Genomic DNA, 26,182 nt, shown 5'->3' with positions numbered 1-26,182 from the left:
TTTCTTCGTAAAATGATAAAAAAAAGTTTTATTGAAAAATGTAAATAGCTGTAATTTTTTAACATTTTCGCTTATATTTTTTTTAATTTTAGTACTACGACAAAAAGTTACTGGACCTTAGTTGTAGAGAATTTAATTTGCAACAAATAGGTATGTAATGTTAACAATTTTTTTTTTCAGAAAATATATCGTAAAAACCATTTCAACCGCTATTTTCAAGATGGCGGCCGTGGGACAAGGTTGGCGTCCCCGCAAAATTGGTTTTAGCTTTACACTGACCCCCCTACATTCTACAAATCAAAAGAATAAAATTGCGTCCTCTAAAAAACGCAAGGTTAGGCCTAAAAAATGTAACTTTTCAATGGACTAACAATCTTACTTACCTACAAATGAAAGAGCGTCAGTAGTTACCTATGTAGTAGGTATAGATATATATCTAAACATTGAAAATTGTGTTTTAATAACTAAGGAAGGAAGGGACTCAGTATGGGCTGTTCTAAATAAAATACATTATTAAATAAATGATAGTTTTATTTCGTAGATAAGTACCATTCTTAAATCTAAATCTTCTTAATAATAACTTAATAAGTACATAATACTATAACTATACACATTTTAAATAAAATTGGTCTTCTTTTCACAATTTTTGGCCATTTTATTTAATCTTAAAGTTCGTTGGTCAAATTATAAGTACATGAAAGATATACAAGAAGTACGACTTTCACATTAATAAGTACAAACTCAAACGATTTTTATCCCAATTTAATCGAGTCCCTAAATATTTAAGGCTTTTTACTTAGTATTCCTTAACTAACCGTTTATTTAAAGAAATAAGTTATAATAAAATAATCTTAACATAAATTATTAAGAGATATGCCAAGATTCTAAGTTTAAGTACCCATAATCGCTTTTATTAACAACTTAAAACTATTATATACATAATTGCACCCAGCTCGCCTCGAAAATGACACAGGTAATAGCTCAAAATGTTATAATCTAGTCCCTAGTTATCTACCAGATGTAAAAATGGCCAAACCACTTGATTTCGCTAATTTATTAGAATAGCGTTTAATTTTAATTAAACAAGAGTAATAAAAATATAAAAAATTTATTAATCATAGCGAAATTATCTAACGAAAACGTCGTTCATCACAAATAACGGTACATTATTCTGTCACTCTTCCTGGACCAGTATATTTCTTTTTAACAAAATAAAAGCATCATTTGTGATTTTAGTATTATAATTCTTTGAAGAAGACTCAAATAGTCGATCGTGCTATTTTATCTGGTAAGATCTAACTGTTAAACAATATGACTCAAATAGCTATCACCTCACACTTCCGTGGCAATACACGCATTATAACAATAATCTTACACACCAGTAGATAATATGTACAAGCCCTTAATACTTTTATCAAAATGTACAATCGATTAATATGGTATCACCGTCCCACGATAACCCGCCCGCACATTCACTATTCATTTCTCGATTATTTCTTGTTTTCACAATAATCTAAAGTTTATAATCAGATAAGTCTAATTAATTCGGATCGATACAATCAGTGTAATAGAATTAATTATATGAACAGACATTGCAAAGATAAGGACATGTTGTTGGTCTGATATCAATTTTACGAACCAGACAATTTATACAAACACATTTATAAAATAACCTGTATTTTATTAGTGCTCACATATTAAAACAAAACATAAATTATAACAATAATTATTGATAACAAACAGCTGATGTCAGCTCATTGCCTCTCGATTATAATTAAACCCATACATAGCGTGGGGCACACTCAACGGGATCGCCGTCACATTCGTTGCTGTCAAACTTGACGTCACATTCGGCGGAACAGCTGTCGCATTTGACTTTGGAACTGTCAGATTTGATGCGGGAGCCGTCACATTTGACTTTGGAACTGTCATATTTGACGTGACAGCTGTCATGTTTGACGTTGGAATCGATGTGTGTGTGAGCGTTGGCGTTGCTTGTGCAGGGCGTGTGGGGGGTTGGTGGGGCGGGCGGGGTGTTTGTCAAAGTGCATGTGCGTGCGCGTGGTGCGGCGCGGGCTGGTGCGGGTGCGCCAGGTGCGGCGCGTTCGCGTGCTGACGGCCCTGGGGGGAGAAAAATTAAGTTATATGTTAAGTATACATATAGATAGTCTAAAATTGCATTGCAGGTGAGAAGGTCCTGCAGTGAACGGAGAAAGGCTGAGAGAGAAAGAGAGAGATAAATAATTGCAGACATTAAATTGTAATTTAAACTGATACAAATAACTAGACTTAAACGGGGTTAAAATTATAGGACAAGCGAGATACAAAGAGTTTTTGAAATTTAGACAGTTTCACTATTTACCAATCACATAAAATGTACCGGTCTGATACAAACCTACACAAATCAATCTAAATCTATTTAACACACACAAAAAAAAACCTACGAAACAAACCTGCAAGTACACATAGTAATCGTAGGGCTGGTGCAGCGGCCAGCAGCGCTGCGGCGGCACGGGGTAGAGCGGCGGCACGGGGTACAGCGCGCCGCCCAGCTTGTTGCGCAGGATGCGGCTGATGCTGGACACGGACGGCACGTTGTACTTGTCGCACACGCCGTCTGCCAGCAGCCGGTCGCGGATCTCCCACGCGAAGATGCCCGGGTCCTTCGCTTTTAATTGCTTGATGTAGGACACCACCTGGGATTGTGATGTTGTTATTGCATTTGTAAGTATATTATAGGGACAACTTCAAAAATTCTTTTAATTCTGCTTTATAATCCAAACACAAATAATATAATCCAAAAAGCCACTTTTTTTATCCTAGAAATCCAATCGATTGCATGATGCATCAGGTTGGAAAAAAAACAGAAATTAAAAATAATTAATTAATAAATGACTTTAAAACTGATTACTTAACTACTACAATTACTACGAAAACGATTTTTTTTCTACTACTTTTTCTTCTATCACTACTTACTATATGAATACCATACCTTAGGCGTAGTGACTCTGGGTTTAGAGCCTCCAATAGCACCAGGCAGGATGGATCCCGTCTCGTGGTAGCGCGCCAGGATCTTGGACACGCAGCCGTGAGACACGCGCAGCTGTCGGCTGATGTCACACGGCCTGGAAGAGAGAACAACATGATTTGGGTTCTTTATTATACCTTAACTATTTTTGTCTGTCTATGGTTTAATCTATAATCCACTAGTAACTAGCTCTTAAAGGGCTGATAGACGTACGAACTTTAAAGTCGCGGTTTTAAAGTTCGCGTACTTACTCGGCTCGCGGCGGTGACAGACGTGCGAGCCAAGGCGGGCTTCGTGTAAAAGGGCTGATAGACGTACGAACTTTAAAGTCGCGGTTTTAAAGTTCGCGTACTTACTCGGCTCGCGGCGGTGACAGACGTGCGAGCCAAGGCGGGCTTCGAGTAAAATTTCAAACATGTTGGATCGTCGACGAACTTACTCGACGGTTTTTAAGTACGCGTACTTGGGGTGACACACGAGCGAAAAAGGTCGTCGAGCCACAAGTTCGCGTACTTACTCGTACGTCTGTCACCCCTTTTACATATAAATCTCTATGGGAATGAGAAGTTTTATCGCGGTATAAGTAGCTTTTATCACTCTTTAACCTCCTAATATTTCCAGAGACAAAAATCATAAGTATGCAGGTACCGTTGCGACGGAAAAGAAAGACAAACAAACAGACACAATTTGCATAAATTGTACTTTCTTTCAACATCACTCCAGCCATCCTACGTTATTTTGATGAAATAAAATGTACTAATGTACTGTCGCAAGGAACCGTCATGTCCAAATTAAAAACTTCGATAACATTTACCAGCGTACTTGGCCAGCGTCTTAGCGTGAGTAGCCTTTAGAAGGCCAATATCCTAACAAAGTAACGACAAATTACTTATGGTAATATGAATACACAAGCTCACCTGATGCCTAGCTGAGCCAGCTCCACGATCCGCAGGCGCACGGCGTTGGGAAGCGGGCGGCCGTTCACGAACACGCCGCCCAGCTGGTTCACCTCGCCGTACTGCTGGCCCCCCGCGCCCGACATCGGGCTTCCCATTGCGTTTGCATTTGGATCTGTGGAGAAAAAGCATTTGAGTATGGAAATAGGCTAATAACTTCGTGCGATCTAACGAAGAACAGACTTTTACTAAACACCAAAATATTTTTTTTGGACGGTCACATCATCTTCTGTCTCCAGATACTAAGTTATCCTCATTACGCAACAGCCTGTATATACAAACAGCTGAAGAATCGCGATTATGAGCAGTTCAAATAGTATCAAACAATTATTTATTAATGAGATGATAATGTTTTAAGAAAAACATAAGAAGCAAGAACTTATAAATGTACCAATCATACGTTTAAAATCCTTAATCTAACATCCCACTAACACCACAGAACACTAATTGCACACAATATAGCAGTCTAATTCCGAGTGCAGTATTTACGCGACAATTTGTTAACGTGTGGACGGTGACAGATGCTGATGTATCGAGCGTCTTCCTTTTGTGTGGTAATTGTGGGCTGGTGAGGAATTTAACACGGAGATGGATTTAAATCCAGATATAGACATGTCGTCTTTATATTGTAGTAAGATTTAAATGCAAAATGTACCTAAAGAAAGGGCCCTTTATACCGACCTCAACCTACGTATATAATATTACTAGGTAAAGATAAAGAATTCTAATAGTAAAACAATTTATATAATCCATCCAATAGTTTTTGAGTTATATCGTAACAAAACAAACAACTCCTTTTTATTATTGAAACTCAGTATGGATAAAATAGTTCATATTCATTAGCAAAATGTGAGCTCTTTTCGTTAGAGAATTCCTCGCCTTTATAAATTATGAAAATAATTTGAATTTTTGTTGGTTTGGTTGCTACAATATTTGACACCTAAACTCAGCTGATTCGTAAACTGCTATAGTTTCCTCAACTCTTCACTTAAGGTCACTTAAGGATATGAAAAAATAGTTTACGACCATATTTCCAGACCTGCTGAATATACAAAAATCATAAAACGCGGCCACGCCGTTTTGGAGGAATCTGGTTACAAACACTGTAAAACGAAAAGTTCATTTGCGGAGATTACGAATAAATTAAAATAATATAGAAAAAAAAAAATTAAAAACAAACGATTTTCAATTCATTTTATCCAAGTTGAAGCATGTTCTCAAAATTCAAAGTAATTTGCTATGTACTTGGACCTTTTTTTTTTATAGTGGGGAAATCTTCCAAAGATACCCACGGCCCCCGGGGAAGGAGCCGTGGGTTATGTCGGATTCTTACCGACTAAAACCCCACTGTGTTCCTTCGAGCCGCTTTAATGATGGGGCCGCGGGTATTTGTTAGAATTCTTCCGCAACCCCCTGGTATAGCTTATGGTATAGGGAAATGAAAGGAAATTTTTATTGATTCCATGTCCCTATGTTTAAGAAAATGACATACCTAAGGATAAATATTAAAATTTTTAATAATTAATAATTTCATTATCTACCTAAATTAATATTATAAGGCTGGAGAGTTTGTTTGTTTGTTTGAACGCGCTAATCTCAAGAACTACGTACTGGTCCGATTTGAAAAATTCTTTCGGTGTTACATAGCCCATTTATCGAGGTAGGCTATATATTATATCATCACGCTAAGACCAATAGGAGCTGAGCAATGCGGGTGAAACCGCGAGGCACAGCTAGTCTCCAATAATATCGATTGCAAATCTCATAAGCCCAAGGACAACAGATTAAACAATTTAATGCAGTCAATCGTAATATAAATATTGAATCATTAAGGTACAAGTCCGAGACGTGCCGCAGACCGCAAACTGCAACAGCAAACTGCAAGCGACAGCACTTGTTTCTATGAACATCTATGAAATTGATTCGCGCGCGCGGCAACACTGCTGCCTGCAGACGCAACGCGCAGCGTGCGGCCGCGGCGCGCAGCGACCGCAGACTGCAGTATGCAAATGCCAATTATTGCCATGGCAACTATTTGTTTATTTATATTTTAATTGGTGAATTCTTATGACTTTTGCGTTCTGTGCATTGTGCAGCCACGGCATGCAGCCGCAGTTGGAATAGCGACCGCAGGCAGCATTGCGGTAACCGCAGCCGGTAGCCACAGTGTCGCCTGCGGTTGCGGTCTGCGGCCCGTCTCGGACTTGTACCTTAATTCTTTATGTTACAGATAGCCGTATCATCCGGCTACCCGCCTTGGACCGGAATAAAAATGAAAATATATATTTAGGTGATATTTAGCCTAGGCACAGATAATATATGCCTAGGTAACTAAATAAACTTATAGTAGGTATTCTAATGGTAATGGTAACATATTTATTAAATCGGTTGAACAGATTGTGGGTTAATTCGTAACAAAACTTGTATTTAAAAAAAGGCTTGAATCTTTCATATTCAGAAATACCGCGACAAATAATTCCGCCCTCTAATGCAAATAAAAAAGGCCGACCTTACACAAAACACTGATCATTACCTAACTAATTGCTACGGATTGCTTCTTGGATGGCTTGCGCATCGCGTGTCGTAATGTGACAGCTCGCGTCAAAATGACAGCCGGATGCAATACAATCCGAACGGGAGGAGAATTACCAAGCTTTACAAATCGATTTATCATGTTTAACCTGTGTTTTGAGCACTTATTCAAAGTGAACAAAGTATACTATGACTATTTTTTGTCACCTACGTTTTAAGAAGTAAGTATAGGTCCTTAGATGAGCGAAGTCCTGTATTCTGTAATTTCATTTCAAATTGACCGAATCACGCTTAAATTATATTCTTTATAGTTTATACCAAACGTATTTATTAAAACGTTTAAATATAGCTGTCCGATTACTGTATTCATTAACAAATCATCACGTTATGGCTATCTATTTTTTAATCAGCCGGCAAGATGAATGGCCTGCAAACGTCCACATGTGGCCAGAACACACCCACTGACATGGCTGCGGCAATGCGCGCCAATTTGCTGCGAATATGCGTTTTTTTTTTTTGAAAAAGAGAACTTTTGTAGTGTTTAAGTATGGAGTTATATTTGTAACTTTTATAAGTTATTGCATTAGATCGGTAAGAAGGTATCACAAAATGGTAAAGGTATAAGTAATTTGATAAAGTTGAATTAACATTAGTAAATCGACATTTATGTGGATAACTTTGTGATAATTTTTTGCGTTTGCCGTATTAACTATAGGTAGGTACCTGCCTACCTATTGAGTATTGGAATCACCATTCTTGATTCTCCATGTAGGTACACATTTGATATTTTCTACACCTAGATACATAGACGTCCTCCAACTTAAAATCTATGAATGAACAGCAACAAATGCAACTGGTGCATAACATGCAAATTGTCACAAAGGCCGGAGGACGCACGTGCGGTTCTATGAAGAGCCCCGCCCTCTCAGTGCAAAGGCGCCGACGTCGCGGGAGGCCTAATATTCTATACTTTATTTTATACTAGCTTTCCGCCCGCGGCTTCGCCCGCGTTTTCAAAGAAAAACCCGCATAACTTCCGTTTCCGTGGGTTTTCCGGGATAAAACCTTATGTGTTAATCCGAGTTACCCTCTAGGTATACCTATGTGTGCTAAATTTCATTATAATCGGTTCAGTATTATTTGGGTGAAAGTGTAACAAACATACACTTACACATACATGTCCATCCTCACAAACTTTCGCATTTATAATATAAGTAGGAAAGGAAGGGATACTGGGATAGGTAGGTACTGGGTATATTTATGATTTAGGTACTTTAACCTATAAAAAGAAAAACATATCGATTCGAACTATTTGTATCTAATTTTTGTTTATGTATCTATATTCTATAGGACATAGGTATTAAAAAAATGCTGTATTTCCTTTCTAAAAAGTCTTTTAGAAAATATAAATATCATGAACATAATATTATCATTCATAATATTTCATTTTGTACGGATGTACTTACATGTAAAATTGAAATGGCTGCGATGACTGAATACCTAATTAGCGTTAGCCGTTAGGTATAAGTATATTTCATGTTATTAGGTACCAAGTCACTGGTCACAGATTATATCTTCAACATATTTGTTACCTATCTTTTCACAAATAAGCTACTTATCTAAATATTAAAATATTATGTCTAGAAAATAACACGATCCCGTCGGTCATCACAAGGTCATCACTGAAAGCGGCTCGACGGAACACAGTGGAGTTAAGGCGGTAGGCCACTGCTTTTAATGTAGGTACCTACGTTATTGCTAATGGATTTAAGCTGATAGTTTACCTATAATAGATTATTAGATAGCCATCGCGAAAGGGTATTCAGAAAAGAAGAATAATAGGTAAGTATGTTCAAGATAATAAATAAAAATATTCATGAGTAGGTATTTAATTATTGATATCGTTAGGTACCTACTCAATTTAAAATGTGACCCAAATAAAATCACAACACGCACATAAAAATATCAATTTATTAACAAAATAAAAGTGTTAATTAAGATTAAATTATCGCTTTTATGTCTTATTATACACAACTGATAAAGGAAACACCATAAACATCAAAAGCATAAACGTTCAAATTAAACATGATATTTTAGTGGCGTTTCAGAATGTTAACGAACCATTGGTGCCTTTGTTCGGCCTCAAAGCGAGCGCGTTTAACGCGACCAGCGATATATTTGGAGTAATATAAAACCTCAGAAGTTGCGATTAATTCAGCGAAAACACTAGTAACTGTCAACGGAGAAACGTCAAAGAGGCGTCGTAAATTAGACGCGGGAAAGATATTTCCCGCCTCGCCACCCGTTTCGCTCTGACGCGCGGGTTGCTGTATTGTGCCGTCCCGCTCTCAAACCAATTAGCATTCAAAGAAGCCGATTCAAAAAGATTCGATTTAACATGTAGTGTTGTCTTTGTTTATCGTTAATTTCATTTGTTTTTATTGCTTCCTTGTCATTGCTTGTATTAATTTAATTACGATAAGATAAGAGCTAAAGAGCAAATCCGAAAAAAAAATAAACGTTAAATTTGTAATGATTTAATTAATCTTATTATGATCTTGTTTAGATGAGATTCACACATATGACACTTAAGATTATATTCTGTGATTCAGAAAGCATTTTATAAACCTATATGCATTCCCAGTATAGGCCAAATTGATATTTTTTTTACAAATTCATATTTTTCATTTTTCTAACCTGCTTATACCAATAATGATTATTCAAATAAAAGTTAATAAAATATCACAAATTGAAATAAAATAAAATCACATTACTTATCAGAATTTACATAAAAATGTACCTACCTCTTGGATTTATATTATTGCTTCCATTAATAACTCAGGCCCCGGAACCACAGACAATAGATAATCTATTGTGTCGTGGACCGATCGGGTCACTTGGGGCTCAATGGGTTAAAAACTTCAATATCGATAAATCGACCAAAAAATGCGCACCTCACTATGAAAGAGGATAGTGTTGTCGATACAACACCGCATTCGACTCATAAATTATTCGTTTTACTCTTTATTAGTTGTATTTAGTTTATCTTTCAGCGAAAATCGCATGTAAACAAAATTTTTCATATTTTTATTTTATTTTCAGGCCGTAAATAATAAAAGTGTGACACTGCTAATATTATTTATTAACTCAAACATAGAAAATTCCTGAACACAAACACTGCATTATATTGACTGTTATTAGTGTTGCCCAAATTCAGTCTTGGTCTTGCAGTCTTGGTCTTGCGTCTTGCGTTTTTGCAAGACCAAGACCAAGAACAAGACCGCGTATTTTTAGCAAGACCAAGACCAAGACTGACCGTGCAAGACTTGAGCAAGAACAAGACATAGCCTGCAAGACTCTTGCGTCTTGCAGCTAGGACTTAGCGCTATTTCACTGAGTAGTTAGGTGTAACAGTTCGGTGTATAACTAGGTAGGTACGCTTAGGAATTCTATGAGACGCAAAAAACTGTATCAAAGAATATGAAAAACTGGACCTATGCGCATTACTAGTTATTTATTAATCTGCTTGATCTTTACTATGGCTATGTTAATTCAAGCTCACAATGTTCCAATTCTAATACGTTTTTCTAAGATTTAAAGTAAACTTTAATAAATAGTAATAGACTAATAGGTAATTGCAAGACTTGCAAGACTTGCAAGACTCTTGCTGCAAGACCAAGACCAAGACCAAGACTGGGAGCGCAAGACCAAGACCAAGACCAAGACTAGGTGTATTGGCGCAAGACCAAGACCAAGACCAAGACCAGATGTATTGGCGCAAGACCAAGACCAAGACTGGCTAAGTCTCGTCTTGTTCTTGCATTTGGGCAACACTAACTGTTATAATCATTTTTTTATTGCGTTTTTATTTTAGCTTCAATTTAAAAGTTATTTTTGAAGTATTTCCGCATGTTTTCCGCCTGAAACGGAGCTAACGTGCAAGAGCAACTTTTGTCTCCGCAACTATTTTGTCTCTCCCATCAACTCTATGGGCAGTAACTATTCTCTAATCTGTGCTATGGGCTAGTAAAGTGCACGCACGTAGCGACGCAACTTCCTATAGAGTTGATGGGAGAGACAAAATAGTTGCGGAGACAAAAGTTGCTCTTGCGCGCTAGCTCTACGATTATGAGTCAAACAACAATTATTAATTTAAGTATAAAATTATTAATTATGTACCTACGCGAATACTTTCAGCCGTGGACCTATTGGAGTCTCGTTAAAAATGTATAGTTATAACTTAGGTATAATTAAACACTATCTAATATATTAAACTATTTAATATATTAAACTAACGTTTTTGAAAACTGGCGGACTGCAGCTGCGGTATGCATGGAAGATCGATTAACCATCCAATGTTATTATTTAAAATGGTCAAATTACACATTCTTGTTCATTTATATCCACATTTCATTATTTTCTACAGTTAATTTTTTGTTTTGAAAAGTTCAATATAATATTGAAAAACAGTTATTAGATATCGTAGGAGCCTGGGTCACTTTGGTTTGTAAATTTATTATGTGAAAATAAATGATTTATTTATTTATACATATATCTGCAGCGATCTCCTAGGATCACATGCACATGGTACAGTCAAAGGTTTTTCATTCCCACTCCAACGACTGATTCCCGGATCACATATAGCGGTGAAACATAATATATTACATTCGACAAATGATAGGTACCTACCTCCTGCATTAAAGTACAAAATAATTGTAGAGGTAGGTAATATAAGATAACCACAGATTATTGAACAGTAATGGTAAAACGTAGTGCCTAACTACGAAATTAGTTAGTTATTCGTGGTACAACGTTATAAAGTGCAAAGAAGGCTATAATAAAATACGTAGGTACCTACCTATAACAAAACGAACCGTACCTTTTCAATTCAAAGGTATTAGTTATCTCCCTAGTTTCCATTCAAAATACTACATAATATTCAAAATAGTAACATTTTAATTAAACTGATCGAAATCGCATAACCTACGTCCTTGTTAGCGTTATCGACATTTCAGCAGTTTACAGCTTTACGAGCCCGCGACCAATCGGCGCGCTAATCACTTACCATTACCAGATGTTTTGCCCACCGATTTCACTTACCTACGTGCCTACATGTAATTACATAATATACATAATATGTTGCGTTGTTGTTATTTGGGTTGGGAATTTTGTTGCTGGGGGGTCAAAAGTATCAATTTGATGCGGAGCAGTGTAATATTCCTACTTGGAACTGCAATGTTCATCTACATATTATGAAAATCACACAACCAACATATTAAAATCAAGTCGGAAGATCTAGTATTATATCATCATATCGTACCTGTATATTCCTATTTCGTTTAGAAAATTAGGTACCTATGCATTGAAAGGGGAGGAATAGAAAATACTTGTAATCATTATTCATTTATACACAATCAACCTAGTAGGTACCTAGTACCTAAACTAATTTTTATTCAGCCAACGGTAGAACTTTCTAAAGTTCTGCTGTGAATGCGAACAGTTGAACATACCTAGCTACCTACCTACCTACTGAAATAAAGAGCATCACACTTGTAACCTGTAAAGCGGCCATTCATTTTTAACCGACTTCAAAAAAAAGGAGGAGATTATCAATTCGGCCGGTATATTTTTTTTTTTTTTTTTATGTATGTACACCGATTACTCCGAGGTTTCTGAACCGATTTACGTGATTCTTTTTTTGTTCGATGCGGGATGGTGTCGAATTGGTCCCATAAAAATTTTATTCGGATAGGCCCAGTAGTTTTTATTTTATGAGCATTTTTGTCTGTAGGTATTTGTAAATTTTGCAAGTGCAAGTTTGAAGTCGGTTGTTTTTAACGCAGTTATCACTTGTGTCGTTAAGATTTTAGCTGTAAGTAATTCATGAAAATGACCAATGACTTTTTGGAAAGATATCTTAAAATTTTCCTAATTATGTTTTTCAAAAAATTTAAATCTATTGAAAAGCATCTGCATACAAATATCCACGAATCCCCATTGACAATGTTTTCCATATCTGTTTAATGGACTAGAACGTTACCTATAATTGCAATATTGTTATTAGAACTACTGTTTATACAATTTGCCGTGCACAAAACAAATAATACGAACGCTGACATCACGTGGACCACACACGACGTCTCCAACACGCCGACAAACGGACCGCACGACAAACAGCTACCGTCTCTGAAGGACCAAGTAACTAGATACCCAGTACCTGCTCATCGACGGCTGACTAATTGAGATTTTACCTATGTTTATGGTTGAAGATTGAAACAGAAGCAATGTAGACGGAAAACAGAAGATATCGTAGTACCTATAGGTATAGCATGATAGTGTTCTTTAGCTTTCCGCCCGAGGGTCACCCACGTTTTCAAAGAAAAACCCGCAGGCCGCATAGTTCCCGTTCCCGTTGGCAAACATCCTCATAATCTCAAACCTATCTAAACTACCTATAAAAAAACTGGTAGTTAGCTAGATTATTATTATTTTAATTTTTAATCTCGTTACAAATCCGTTGAAAATCCTTGATTTAAGATCATTGAAATACTTTGCGCTGAAGAGAATAATAAACTGTCTACCACGTTGTATATTCATGTAACCTCAACGCATTGTACTAATTATTCCTGTAAATTAGAATCTCCACCTTTGGCCCAAAATATTTATTCCATATCCTCGCATAAATTAAGATAAATGAATGCGTATGAGAAATGTGTGGGATTCCTGCGCGCGACGTGTGCCGGTGTGTCCCAGCTGGCCCTTAACCCCAATCAGGGACTATTTGTGGCCCGCTAATTATCGATATCGACCTAGCACGTGCTTCACCAAGTTGACAGAAAAGTTATTGCAATCCGAATATTCTGTGCCTGAAGCACAGAATGCATAATAGTACCTATCTAAACACTAGGTACCTGAAGTAATTTGTTGGTTCACGGCAATTTAGTAATTAGTGGCGCTGCAATTTTGATTTGTAGATATATTTAGACTTAATCGATAATTGGAAAACAGCCACAAACATTTACCTAGTTACGGAAAATCGGCCAATAGACAGAAATGTACTTACGAGTTGTTTTTGTGAGAATTTAGCAAAAATCTAACTTCTTAAAAGTCGGTTGACTCCATTATTTTAATGTGTACAAATAAATGAATAATTCGGTATAAAAGCAGTGTGTTTTCAAGCAAATCATTCAGTTTATAAAAAGACGTTGTAGAAAATATTATCTTTATATGTTTCTTCTTAAAAAACCATCGGAAATTTTCCGATTCGATAGAAAGATCGATAGCGTAAAATTCGAGAACTTCAGAACTTTAGGCGCCTCCCCGTAGGTATACCTACCGTGTCTAAAGTTCATCACAAATACTAACCCTTCCTATTTCTCAACTCAACTAAACACAGCAAAACACTATAATCCCCTAAAATCACGCACAGCGCTGGACAGAGGTCATTGGGTTACGAGAGGTCGGCGGCCATTTTGTTGACTCACGTTAATGCGTGCGCAAACATTGCGCGGGAGTGCCTCTTGTACCCTCCGTACCGCAAGGACGATATATTCTCTATTGGTAACTAGCTGGAAACCGCGGCTTTGCTCGTGTTATTTTTTATTTAGAAGCCAATTTACTCTATGCTAGGTTTTGTTTATATTTAATAGTCGGTTATCTACTTTAATTCAGGTAAGTACCTACCTATTTGAGACTTTAAGAAGATCAGAAGATAAACTTTTTTACAAAGCGCTGCCATTACAAATAAAGTTTCCACACATCACTTTCTTGCAAGACAATAAGATGACCAAACATACAGTGGACAATTCTATTCCTTGTATTTGTTTCTTTACTTGGATTTACTTTATTAAAATTAAATTAAAAGCAATGCTAATAATCGAGCTTCATTCAAGCACACCCACACTTAATTAAATAAATCGAAATAAACAAAGTTTCCTTAAAACCTATCAAGCCTCTAATCGAGGTCAATCTTAACGTGGTCCCGGACGAATTCTACCAAGACCCGCGGAGGTATCCGATCATTGCAGCGGCTGGAAGGAACAGACTGGGGTTTTTATCGCGGTAGGTATCCGACATAGCCCACGGTCCTTACCTCGGGAGCCTTGGGTATCTATGTAATATTTCCCAACTCAATAAAAAAACGACGTGTGGCACTCGGGGACTGCCGCGGTAAAGCATGCTATGCCTTCAAGCCACACCTCCGCCCGTCGTCGGAGTGGGGAGCGTGAGGTTTTTTTGTTACGGAATTTCTCGATTCGGTCCCCGCGCTCAAGGCCCGCAATAGAAGTTATGCAATAGCTTAAAAACTAAACTTAACGTGACCAAGCCTAAAAATCTCCAAATAATTGTCCCAACTAATTGCAAGTAAATGAATGACGCGCAAGAGCGATGCTCCAATATTTGTCGATACTCTTTCGGTAGCGTTTGCTCTGCTCTCCGCCGCCATCTTAAAACAACAACCTGTCCAAATGTTGTGTTTGGTTGGCGTAAAGTTTTTCACTAATGGCTCATTTCATTGTACACGAATGTGCGGCTTAGTGGAGCCACACCACCAATCTAAAAATATTTATGGAACACGGACTGGATAGGTACATTAGCTGTAATTATTTTTGTCTATTTCATATTTTATGATGTAGTACCTACACTTCGCAAATGATTAATCCGTTAAAGATATTTACGAATGTTGTTTAATTTCCATTATTTACACCTACATTTTATGTAGATGTAGCCATGGCCCATGATGTAGCTATTTGGTGAAATATTTTTTGTAACCACGAGCTCTTGCGACAGCTTTAAGAAACAAAACTTCGTCGCAATGAAGCTTAAATAGGTATGTGTTCTATAAACAAACATTTTAAGTTAAAATCAATGTAAATCGGTCAAGCCTTTTTCAAGTGCTAGGTATACCAGCGCAATGGCATTTTTATATAAGTAGAGTGAGTAGATCCATATCAGCTAGGTACTAGGTGTAGGTATAGGTGCCTATTGAGATTACAATAAAGACATTGATTAAGAAATTTACCTGCAAACAATTTTATTTATTAAAATGATACATTTTTAATTTCAAAACCTGTTCAAAACATTTTAGAACAAAATGGAAAAGAAACGATGGAATTTTTTGAAATATGTTCCAAACTTCCAACATTAATTATGAAAGAATAAACAGTGACAGTTGCTAATTTTTTTCCATCAAAAAGTACAAATACTTTAATCCCAACGTAAGATAAATCAAGAAGCCAGACGACAACAAAAACAACACATAAACCGATTTGCAAACTCAAATATTAAAATCGGCGAATGTTATGTGTAACGAAACACTGCCAAACAAACTTGCAGAACAATTTCAACCTTATTTCTAGAGCAATACTTGTGAATATTGTATACAAGGAGCTTTATGGATAAAAATTAATATCACTCGTCAAACATTGGCTCTTTAAATAAAGCTAATTGACAGGAAATTGTAACTTTAACTGTGTTTGGATTTGTATTTAGTTCTGGCGCTCGTTTCGGGACAAATCGAGTGTTTACAGATTTGTTGTTACTGTATAAACTAGTTTAGAGACTGCAGTTTTGCGTAGACGGTAAAAAAAGGTATGATAAATAGTCTGTTAATTTTGAAGTACATACTACATACCTATGACTGAAAAATTTACAGAATGATTTTTCAGATCCAACTGTATAATGAAGATGAATATAGGCATGGCGATTTTTGCTGATTGGAATGGAGGAACAAAACAAACTTCTAACCACAAAAGAAAAGAAATTTTATCAAACTTTTATCCATTAATAACTTGAGTTCTACCAAAAGCACTTTTTAAATGTACTTATAACACAATTGTTCATCTGCAACTTAGGTACAAATCTACAGTTCGGAAGGCCTTTAAAGTGGCGACGCTTATCCTACCTATTTAATCCCCAAAATATCTTCCGTCTAGACAAATCACTCTAAATCAATCTGAATTCCTTTCTATTTGTATATCCTCTTGTCACGGACGGCACCTTTGGTAGAGTACATAAGGTAGGCCGTTCGGTAGCCCGTGTTCGTGTGTTTGGCTGCCGGGCGCTCCGCAAACAGAGACGGCAAACACGCAGATGTTTGTGGCTTTTAACGATAACTTGGCTTATTTTCCTTTATTATATTGTTTGATTGCAGGCGTTTTCTTTTAGTAACGGGATATTTAAAGTTGTTCTAAAAAGCAGTTATGCATGAGCGATAGATTTAAAGGTTTTTATGTTTTAAAAAGTTTAGTAATGTACGTTGTACAATGTAGGTACATGCCTAATATAAGTATAGGTGCCAAGCTAAGGGTAAATTGTGCGCTAAATATATATGCAAACACATAATAAATTTGGCTCCCTTGTGTTTTTTTTTTAATGGTTTGTTAATCATTTAATTTTATTTTAATTTCCAATATTGGTCACAGCAGCCGGCGAGTGCCGCGGAAGCGGCTTTAGGGTGCTTTCCACTCAAACGGAAACAAATTTTATAAGTAGGTAGGTATCTAAACAGCGACCTGCTTGCACGTTGTGTATATATTCAAATTTCAGCTAAAATATTTGATAATATATAAATATTTTCAGTGATTAAACATTACTGTTTCTGATTAAAGTGGTTTTGACCAACGTCCTCACTCCTTAGTTACCTACCGTGTTTACCGGCAATGAGATTTGACTGTATGTTACAGTATGTAACGCCTATAACATTTTTACTATTAAAAATGAGTATTTAAATGTACATACATATTTCACAACACAATAAAAGCTAGAATTCATTAAACCAGTAATTAAGCCGTGGCTCGTGCGCTGACGTCGCGCGGATAACCTCCCGATAACTTGCGATAGTATGCGTGTTAGTTATTCTGTATTATAATATTATTTGTACTTTCATTCTTTATATTCCTATGCATTGAAATAAAGTATTTTTGACTTTGAATTGTGTTAAATGTTTGGTTGTAGTGTAGTTAACATTGTCAAATTACAAAAAAGTCTCCTAGAGTCCTAGGTACCTAATTCAATTTTTTTTTCGTCGGCTAAATCAATCTTATTCTAATCAAGTTTTATTCTAAAATGGCATAGTACCTATTCATTACATTAAACATTATGCAGCATCTAGCAATTTCTATATATCTAGGTACCATTCACGCAAAATACTTACCTACATTCGCGGCGTTGACGCAATTTATCAATCAAATAACCTAATTTTTCCCGCGACTTATTCCGGGTTTTTATTTGGTGAAGAGGCACCTAGGTACTTTTCTTTAAAATAATACAATCCGTAAAGTTTAAAGGAACTTAACTTTCGGATTAATCTACCTAATAGATTACCTACTACTTACCTACATCAGATCGGTGTTTTGGAAAATACGATAATGGAACCTATCTACTTATCAGTAGGTAATGAAATGACTCCGACCAAACTTGCTAGTAGGTAGGTATGTGCTGAAGCTATTTACTGAAACCTCAGGAAAACCCTTTCAAACACTGAACTATACACAAATCAACGAACCAACATCATATTTTGATATTTTAAGTTAAACAATCAGCAGTAGGGATGTGACGTTAATATCGATAAAAGGTCAAGTCGATAACCGAGTCGCCGCGGGTCACACCGCGCTCATTGAGTCGCGTGCTAGTCATGCGTTTAATTTGATTACGTTACTATAAATTGGGATTACGAATGTGATGAATGATATTATGTTGACTTATTTGACTTTTATTTATGCGTATTTTAAAGTGATTCCTATTGTCCAGTGATGCAATGAGTTGAAGAATTCATCGATGTTAGTTTTAGTAGGTAGTACCTAGGTACATCTTTGTTCTCACAGAGTTAAGGGAATTGCGCAGATAGTTTCGCGTTTTAATACGAAATGAGTCCCAAATTGTAATATAGAAAAGTCATTCTAAGGCACTGGATATTTGATAACCTATGTAATTTATTATACTGTCTACATATTCATAAATTATGTAAGTACAAAAAAATACTTGAAAACTGTGTTCATCACAAAATAAATAGGTATAGTTTCTAGAAGTATCCTATTTCCTATGACTCCAACCGACGTAAAACATAAAATTAAGTAGGTATTTAACGTAACGTACAACTGCGCAATTAAAAAGCTGCTGCTGTAGGTAGTAGGTACGTCATAATTTACGTTTCCAGATTATTGTATCTGTAATTTACATTTATATTTTGATAAATGCTCTGTAATGTTTATAAACATTAACCAATTAAAGACATAATAGTCTTCACGAAATGGATCAGAATTGTTTTACAATCGCCAGCTTATTCGTAAGTAGGTACATACAAATATTAGGTACCTATTTACTTGTTTTCATAAATACTTAAAACAAAAGCTGGGGTCGTACTAGGTATGACCTCTTATTTCCAGACAGATAACGGCGTGAATTGAACTGACTGCCAAATTCATATTATGATCGCAATAACCAGCCATGGTTAATTATGGTAATAAATGAATTTTCCAGTCAGTTCAATTCACGGCGTAAACTGTATGGGAATAGTACGGCCCCAGAATTGTATTGTAAATTTATAAATAACAAGTTTTGAGTAACTTATTAGAACTTAGTACCTACCTACCTATAATATAACAAACTTGCGACATAAATGAAGGTCACAAGTCTCAAAACAAAATTGTCCACCATTTACACTATAAATTGTTAAAATAAGCTAGTTTCTCAAATAAAAATATTTATTTTAACAAACAATCAATTAACAATACGCGTGGGATTTATCGATATTTATTACCTGTTTTAGTTAGAAATCGTGTATAGTGCAGCGCAGTTATCGTGGGTCGGCGGGTTATCGACAGCGATAACTCGCACGTCACTAGCTCCCTCTATTGTTAAGTAATATATCATAAGGTATATATTTTTTTGCATAGCGTTGTTGATATTAACTTTGTATTGCAATTGCAACTAAATTGTTAGTAAATTGAATTACATGAAAGCTTAGTAATAACTATAGGTACCTAGGTACCTATATTTATCTACCTATTAACTTACCACCGCTCGTACCGACGCGACGCGGACGTGAATTTTGTAAACAACTAAAGGTGTAATAAATGAATACATTCCAGTAACCATAAATTCATAATCCTACTAATATTATAAACTAAATTTCCGCCCGTGGCTTCGCCCGAGTTTTCATTGCATTTATAATATCTAGATATGTATTAGAAGGGTGCGAAAGTTTGTGAGGGTAGATGATTGTTTGTTACTCTTTCACAGAAATACTATAGGTAAGTATTTCTGTGAAGTAGTAACATAATAGGTTCATAATATACTTACATAACATAATAGGTTCAGTAGGCTGAACCTATTACAATGACATTTAGTATGTAGATAGCTGAAAACCAGAATAAGAAATATGCTACTTTATATCCCAGAAATCCCACAGGTACGGGAATTATGCGGGTTTTTCTTTAAGCGCTGGCGAAACGCCGGACGGAAATCTAGTTTATGTAATAAATAAACCATAAGTAGGTAAAGTACTAAAATATAAAATTAATATTTTGTATATTAATTTTATATTTTACATTTAAATAAAATAAATTCACGAATGTATTTTTTGCCAAGCACAGTCACGGGATGGTAGGGGAAGGAGGCCTAAAGTGGGCACAGAGCCTAAAGCGGGCACTCAGTATAGTATCGGAATTTTAAATAATGGCGCGCGCGCGACTCGTGAGCACGATCCCCGCACCCCTGCCACCTCGCGGCAGTCGTTCGATTCGCTTGCGAGCACGCATTTACAAGCTGCAACAAATAAATGTTTTTCGATGATTTTTGAAAAATATTGCAAGGTATGTGATATGAGTTCTTTTTATTTTGGTGTTCACAATCCTTTAACCAAAATTTGTAAGTTATTAAGTGGCTATCTGGCCGTATTTTAGTTCCATAAAAATCCACGTGTCTAAAAATTTTGATGTTAGAATTTCGTCTGAACCTTTCATATTATGTCGAAAAAGGCAAAGCGGGCAGGGTAAAGCGGGCACGCGCCCGCTTTACCCCGTCCGCTAAAATTCACTTACATTCTTTCTTTCATTCATTACACACACATACATTCTTTTGTTAATTTGCTTTTTCCTTTCAGATGGTTAGTAAATATAAGCGTAAAACTTCACAAGCCTCATGGCAACGCTCAATTATGCAGCAAGCAATGCGAGAAGTGCAAGAGTTAGGAAAACCTGTCAAAAAAGGAGCAACTAAATATGGGATTCCAAGAACGACAATGCAAAGACATCTCGTGTAATGAGCTTGGTAGGTCTACTACTGTCTTTTCTACGGAACAAGATATGGAGCTTTTGGAATACGTGGACTCTTTATTTTACGGGCTGTCTAAACAAGAATTTATGGAACTTGTATACTTACCTATTAGGTACATTATTTTAGGAATTATTTTGTTTAAATACCTACTTGTCGTTCACATGTTATGCCGACCTTTATAATTTGTTTCATCATTAATGACAATTATAAATTTATTTTTAATTTTGTAATGAGACTATTATATGAGACTTTTATTTTTTTAAGTTCCTTTGTTTCATATAATTTAATTAAAAATAATTGTGTGACTGTTTGAAATACATAACTTATAAAATATTTTTGTCTTTTACTCTTTTTATTATATATATTATTTGTGGCTGTATATTTTGAAATCTGCTGTTTAAATCCAGGCCTGCCCGCTTTACCCAACTACTGCCCGTTTTGCCCTAAACGAAAGCCCGCTTTAGGCCTCCCCTTCGGGCAAAGCAGGCAATCGTAGGCTGTTAGTAATCTGTTAATAATTATTATATACTTTAACTTTTGACAAATTTAACCTCTTAGCATTCAAAAGTATTAAGTAATGGAACTTTTTGCAAAAAAATAAATGGTTTAACTTCTTTTCAAACTTCATTTTTTTTAATTTTCCGGTAAGGTGCCCCCTTTGGGCCCACTTCCCCTACAGCTAACCATTTGGGTACCTACCTACTCTTTAATATGCCACACAAAATCCTTTTTTGCGAGATGTGCCAAACAAATGATTTTTAGTGATTTTCCAGTTCTCTGTAAAACTTTACTTCGTAAAAACCTAAAGCATAGACTAGGTATGAGAATTTACACCAAGCTAGGTATAGGTATTATTTTATTTTTTTATGTAGATAAATATCATTTTTGGAATAAGTACCTATATACCTATGCATTGCATCATGCAAGGAAGCAAGTATCAACGGCTATAGTATAAAATCTTTTTAAAATTATTGATAACTTCGTCTCTTTCGCGCGTTTTTTTTAAATTACCTTTATTTTGCTAAATATATATAAATATAAAGCACACTTGATAAACGAATTCGTCAAACAAGCCTAGTTGCGTTGTATATAGGGCTAATATACATTTATTTATTTATTTATTATGTTATTTTATATGTATTTTCAAATATATATATATATATATATATATATATCTCTCTCTTTATTTTTATTTATTATTATTATAATTTTTTTGTTTTTATATGTTCATAGGTATGTATAATTCTGTAGAGGATTTTGTTTCTATTTAGTATCTATTTATTATTTTTCCTGTATAGGTATTATTAGTAATAGTCACGGTTAGGGGACACTTTGGGCTTCTGCCCTGTTGTCTTGTGGGGGGCACTGAAAACCAGCGTTATGCCGACCATGTCGGCATGACATATGCTGAGGGCCTCACCATTTAGGTCGCCACACAAATTTATTATTATTTTCTCTGTTTTGCGTTCTGTTCTTTTTTTTTTTTTAATTTTGTTACTTATGTTTTATGTGTCAATGTGGTGTACCTAATAAATGATTTCATTTCATTTCATTTCATTTTCATTTCATTTCATTTCATTTCAAAAATAGGGATGAAAATTACTAACTTATGTATTCATATTTATTTTTACTTTACCTCAGTACTTTACCTACATAGTTAGGTACCTACCTATGTCTAGAAGTTAGAACATGCATTTTCTTATACCATTCTCGCCTCTCGGATTTATCCACGGCCACCTACCTACAGCCACCATATTTTTTTATAAATCGTAGGAAGGTTTTGTACCGCAAATAATACCTATAGTTTTACTAACTAAAAATCTCATGAAATAATAATTGTATTGTCACTGATCCTTGATAAGTTTACAACATACAAACATACCTACAGGTGAAGCTAATACCTACCTAGGTATATAAGCGTGATAATCTTTATCATTGCGTTCCTGGTTCTCTAAACTATTCCAACATTTACTTTATTTTCATTCATTATTAGGCATAATTATTAAAACACACATATTTAATATACCTACATATAGGTAGGTAAACAATCGTGTTGCTATGCGCAAAAACTTGATTTAGGCTGATGGTTTTCCAAATATTTGATGAAGTAGGTACCAAAACAAATTTGTTGAAATAGGTATAGGTACCTAAAGAATTTGGAAAAGGATACGACCAGAAAAGTATCTAACAGTTTCTGTTTTAGTCAGAATAGAGAGCATCCCTGGCCCCTGCAGACATTCGATTCGTTACATCAATATCTATAGATACTTCTATAGGTAGATATCTACTATCTAGTATCTACCTAGGGTAATTGCGCCTGTTCGCGTCCACTTAGTGCAGTTGGAAAGTTTGAAGGAGAAAATAAAAATGTTCCAGAACAAATTTCAACGCAAAATTTATGTAACGTGTTCATTATATAGTCTATTTTAAGATTTACTTTCGATTGTGTTGGAAATATCATGTGGTTTTTATTTATCTAGACAAATAGCAGAATTAGGCGTTTTACCTAGTTCGCGTCCAAAAATTCCAGTTTGCGTCCACCCGTGGACCAGTTCGCGTCCACCAGCTTAGAAAAGGAATTAAGAGTGTATTGGGTGATATTTTATCAGATAAATGCAAATAAAAAATAGATTTTAATGAATTATTTATTTACGAATATAGCTATTTAATAAAAACCGGCCAAATGCGAGTGGGACTTGCACATCGAGGCTTCCGTATTAAGGTGACTAGTAGAGCAAAACGCGAGTTTGCTGCTAAATAATAATGCTTTAAAGTATATGATTAACTGCAGTAAAAAATCTCAGATAAATATATGATATTCTTCAGGAGATAAACTAGTTAGATAGTGTGTTGAAAACACAATACAACTTATTTTACTCGATAGAAAAAAATCACAAAGGTACCTCTAAAAAATCTTTTGATGCTTAAAAACCATACTAAACTATATGCAATCATTCTGTTTTTTCGGCAAATAATTCTACAAGCAACATACTAAGATAATACTGTGTTATTTTTTTAGTCCAATCAATAGATTTCGTGTAAATCGCAAATTCTTATTCCCAAACCAAAAACGTACGCATGTGTGCGTGAACGCCTGTGTACCGACACTACCGGCCGAGGCCCTTTCGTAATGATTCGCGTATGGCGTCGGGCTGCAGCTGTGGCGCGGCGTGTGTGTGTGAGTGGAATGAAATGCTTGCTCAGGGCAGCGCCTTAACCTGTTTTTTTCGTATGTTCTAACTGTAAATGATTATTTTTTCAATGTTTCCCTTATTTGTGCTATAAGACGTTGCTTCGTACCAAACTTCAAGTCTCGTATTCACGTAAAGTACCCTGCAGGTTTTGATTCCCTTGCGAATGACGAAATTTGCGAAAATTTGCAGCATAAACGGCTGTATCTTTTGCTTATAAGTTTGATTTTTTCACTGCTTCAAGGGACCGTAGATTTGAGTATTCAATATAAATTTCAGCTTTATACCTCCACGCGTTACTGAGAAAAAGGGTCTTGACAGAAAGAAAGACCGGCAGACGGACATACTAACGGACGGATATCAAATTGATGATCAAGTCTCATTCACAGAAAACCCTTTTTAAAATGAAAAAATTGCATCAAAATTTACTAATTTGAATGAAAATTTAAATTATCAACTTGTGGTCTTAGTCAAAAATTTACAATCTATTTTAAATTACATATTTTAACAAACAATTCATTGCTACGTAATGAAAAACAATGTGGACGCAATATGTTCTATTGTTATGCACTATAGGTATAGTTTGCGCCCACCGTGGACGCAAAATGGAAGTTGTACAAATTCGGTGTAGTAATTCGCGTCCACCTTATTTTAGCTATTAATTGTAAAAGAAATAAGCTGATTTATAATCCATACTATTCCATGTTTTGTTAGCAAAGTAAAGAAACAGTTACATATTCAAAAATTCACATTTAACAATAAGATACTTACCGTCAAACGCGACGCTGCGCACTATTTTTTTTTTTTCAAAATCCCGCGCGTTTTAGCTCTCTCGTTTAATAACCAAAATTAAATATTTTTTTAAATAGGATAGGCGGTCCGCAGGCATATTTTGAATATGTGTGCATGTCTCTTATACATTGAGGTATTATCGGAAATTTTTCTTATTACAATTTTACTTAAAGTATACTTATTTTCGTGAATTTTCTAAAAGATGTCCGCAAAATGGACGCGAATAGGCAGGTGGACGCGAACAGGCGCAATGACCCTATGTACTTAAATTATCATAAAGCTGAAGAGGTTGTTTCTTTGGAACGCGCTAATTTCAGGGAGCACGGGTCCGATTTGAGAAATTTCACTGTTAGAAAGGTAGGTAGGTAGTACCTAGGTACCTAGTCCATTTATAGAGGAAGGATATATCATCACGATAAGACCGGAAAAACGCGGGGAAAACTGTGAGGTATAGGAAATTAGCTAAGGCTGCTAAACTATAAGTACCTACCTACTTTATATTAGGAAATTTAATTCTTTTGTTTTTACCAGAAACAAAAACTTTTGAACAGAAAGTTCATTCTTTTTGTGGTGTTTCTGTAATTGATTACCTAACTACTAAACCGAGAGTTAAAGCTACCTAATTGCCTATCTAACCGATCTTACATTTCTTACCTACCTAGGTAGGTTTTTTATAAACTTCCTATGAAGTAGGACGAGGGATTTTCACTTTCAACATCTTACATCTGGCACGTAGTCATGTAGCTATACCTACCAACTTAGGCGTAGATAGGTAAAATATGAAAGAAAACTTTGGTGGTGTGAAAAATGAAGTTTTTTAGGTAGGTTACAATATAGGTTTATAAGACATAGATAGGTAGGTAGGTACATATTGGCAATTGCACATTAACCCTTCAAACAGTTTTACTGGAAGTTGGTACCTAACATGTAAGAAGTAAGAACAGCAGCTATTTAGAACTAGGTTCTTGGAAACTATAATGTTAAGATTATAGAATATATAATAATGAATTTTAAACTTAGTGAGACTGCTTTGCATCTCTTGGAAAACAATGGAAATTCATCTTTCAAGTTTCATCACAAACTTAGCTAGGTATTTCAAGTTAATCATCTTTTCTGTTTGTTTCTTAAGTTTTCGTTATCATTTATCAGTATAACCAAAGCTTTTCTCCTCCTGTGGTGGCTCTCTTCGATGGTGAAAGTCACCAAGATGAAAGTACGTAGGTACGTAGAAACCTTTCAAAGGCACTTTTCACAAAACGTGATGAAGGAACATCTCACCAGTCTCCATAGCGTATCCCGCGGCGGCGGCTGCGGCGTGCAGCGCGCCGTACTCCTTGCCATCCATGCCGCCCAGCATCATGTCACACACACACCACTCGCGCACCATACGTTCGTCCCGCGCGGCG

The 26,182-nt window shown here is 35.7% G+C and overlaps 1 protein-coding gene across 1 annotated transcript; it reads right to left on the bottom strand.

Annotated features, from left to right (window-relative positions):
* Nucleotides 1-513: 513 nt before the first annotated feature.
* On the bottom strand, nt 514-26,182 carry LOC123699519 (paired box protein Pax-1). The gene is made up of 5 exons (XM_045646487.1): nt 26,055-26,182; nt 3,946-4,099; nt 2,993-3,125; nt 2,454-2,696; nt 514-2,121 (listed from the first exon to the last, which is right to left on the bottom strand). The coding sequence occupies exons 1-5, from the start codon at nt 26,161-26,163 to the stop codon at nt 2,041-2,043; spliced, it is 720 nt and encodes a 239-aa protein (XP_045502443.1). The 5' UTR covers nt 26,164-26,182; the 3' UTR covers nt 514-2,040.

The sequence above is a fragment of the Colias croceus genome, chromosome 18, assembly GCF_905220415.1.
Source record: "Colias croceus chromosome 18, ilColCroc2.1".
In the NCBI taxonomy this organism is placed as follows: domain Eukaryota; kingdom Metazoa; phylum Arthropoda; class Insecta; order Lepidoptera; family Pieridae; genus Colias; species Colias croceus.
Note: the sequence above shows the minus strand (reverse complement) of the source record. Positions and strands in the feature narration are given on the sequence as shown.